The 2,192-nt window shown below is 52.2% G+C and overlaps 1 protein-coding gene across 1 annotated transcript in view; it reads left to right on the top strand.

Annotated features, from left to right (window-relative positions):
- LOC115279921 (zinc finger protein 202-like) overlaps positions 1-246 on the top strand; it is a 2,466-nt gene extending 2,220 nt beyond the window's left edge. The window contains exon 3 of the mRNA XM_029924419.1: positions 146-246. Coding sequence (XP_029780279.1) covers positions 146-246 — 101 coding nt within the window. The remainder of the gene's footprint in view (positions 1-145) is intronic.
- Positions 247-2,192: the final 1,946 nt, after the last annotated feature.

The following is a 2,192-nucleotide window of genomic DNA, read 5'->3' on the forward strand; positions in this document are numbered from 1 at the left end:
GGAGGGCTGTGAACCCAGAGCTCTGGCTGTGCGGGCGCCCAGCCATTTCCCCGCAGGCACACCTGCCTGGGCCTCGACTTGCTGTCGTGTCTGCCCAGTGAGTTCGTGGGCATTTTGGCCTCGTAAGGTCTTCCGTTCCGGGCAGGGTCCCCACCTCCTCGCCAGCTGTGTCCTGACACCAGGTCTCATGGAGGCCCCTGCCCCGTCCTGTCACTTTCTCTCATCATCCCGGTTCTGGCCTTTTAGGCCAGCGGTCTCAACCCAGGATGATGTCGCCCCCCGGGACACTGGGCAGTGTTTGTAGATGTTTTGATTGTCACCACTGGGAGGGGGCTGGGACAGGCACCTAGTGCGTGGAGACCTGGAGCGCTGCCAGCCGTCCTCGGAATGCACAGGACAGCTTCCTCCCGGCCCTCCTGCAGAGCAGCGTCTGACGTGGGGTCCCTGCCGGGCTTAGTTGATTAAGCAGCCAACTCTTGGTTTTGGCTCAGGTCATGATCTCACAGTTTGTGAGTTCCAGTCCCACATCAGGCCCTGCTGACATTGTGGAGCCTGCTTGGGGATCTTTCTCTCCTTCTCTCTCTATGACCCTCCCATGCTCATGCTCTCTCACTCAAAATAAATAAACTAAAAAAAAAAAAAAAAGAAGAAGAAGAAAAAGAAGTAACTTGAGCTAAATGTCCATTGTATACAGACTGAGAAGCCCTGTGGTCACAGGGCGCATGGACACTTCATCAGCCGACACTGAGGGACCCCGTGACGTAACCATTTCATGGAATGAGTAATGCCCCTGATTATTGTTGAGGAAACACCTGGGTTCAGTGCTGAATCTTAATGCCTCACCTGCAGTTGTTGCTAATTTCCCCTTTCCCCCCGGAGTGAGCGCTCAGCCCCGGTCGGGCCGCGGGAGCTCACTGCCTCTTCAGGGCCATCTGCCTTCAAGGCCAGTGACTCTGGTGTCTGACTTACTGGAGTGATGTTGAAGGAATCTAAGAAAAATTAAAAGTGGGTCACTTTAAGGAAAAGTGACTAATATTAGTCACGGGCTGTGCAGGTCCCTGGAGCACTGTCCCGCGCCCTGTTTTGCCCCACTCACCCAGTCTCCGGGCACCACAGCCCTCCGGAAGTCTCGGCCACCGCAGCGAGTACCTCAGCTTAATTTCCTCTGTCTGGAACGTACTTCATTTTATGAAACCGTTCTCTGTTTCTTAGCTTTTCTTTTTTTCTGTAATGAAATTCCTTTTTATGTTTAATGTTGATGACAGTGTACAATGTTTGATGTTTCTGTCACGGTCATATGTGATGGTATCACTGCATAGGATTCTCAATTTTACTATTTCTTAGTAGTTCGTGAAATGTTGAAGTCTAGAGTCCCTGAGTCTTCCCTCCCTTGGCCCCTGTTCCCTGGGGGTGAATCTTTATGCTCACGTCCCTGTCTCACCTCCACCCCCCACTTGGTCTGATGCCGCTGGCCATGCACAAGGGTGGTGTTGTTGCCTCCTTAGTGTCATGTATTGGGGACAAGGTCCCGAACCAGACCAGCGGTGTTCAGTCCTAGCTCTGCCCCTTAGAAGCTGTGGCTGCAGGCAAGTTACTGCACGTGTGTGTGCCTGGGTGTGCTCCTTGTACATGGGGTAACACTCAGTACATGCTTCCCCGGACTGTAGCACGGATGAATGGGCAACTTCCGAGCAGAGCTCAGAACGGTGCCAGGTGTGAGCAGGCGGTGGCGGGTTAGCAGCTCACCCCACTGCCACCACTGCCGTGTCTCTCCTCGTGGTCACTGTCATCCTCGTGCCGGGGCTCGGCACCTCCGCGACGGCGTTGCGTAGCGCTGTGGCAAAACGGCACAGAGCGGGTGTCCGTTTTGGCCCAGCCATCCGCCAGGTCGGTGCACTTTGGCAAATCACAGGATTCGCCTGAGTGTGAGTTTCTTCATCTACAAAGTGGTGCTGGTTGCAGTTTGTACTTGCTGAGGAAGCTGTGAGGAAATCCTGAGACAGAATCTTCATTTGGTCTATGGCCTGTAGGAAGAACAATACAGACCTTTGCTTAGGATCTAGAAAAAGACCTAGATAATGAAGGCAAATGCCTTGTTTTGAATGAAGAAGTCAATATTTTAAGTATGTCATCAATTGTTTGATTACTCCATAACTTTATTTCAGTTTTGAAATGACATAATGCATTTAAGG

Source organism: Suricata suricatta, chromosome 16 (assembly GCF_006229205.1).
Source record: "Suricata suricatta isolate VVHF042 chromosome 16, meerkat_22Aug2017_6uvM2_HiC, whole genome shotgun sequence".
In the NCBI taxonomy this organism is placed as follows: domain Eukaryota; kingdom Metazoa; phylum Chordata; class Mammalia; order Carnivora; family Herpestidae; genus Suricata; species Suricata suricatta.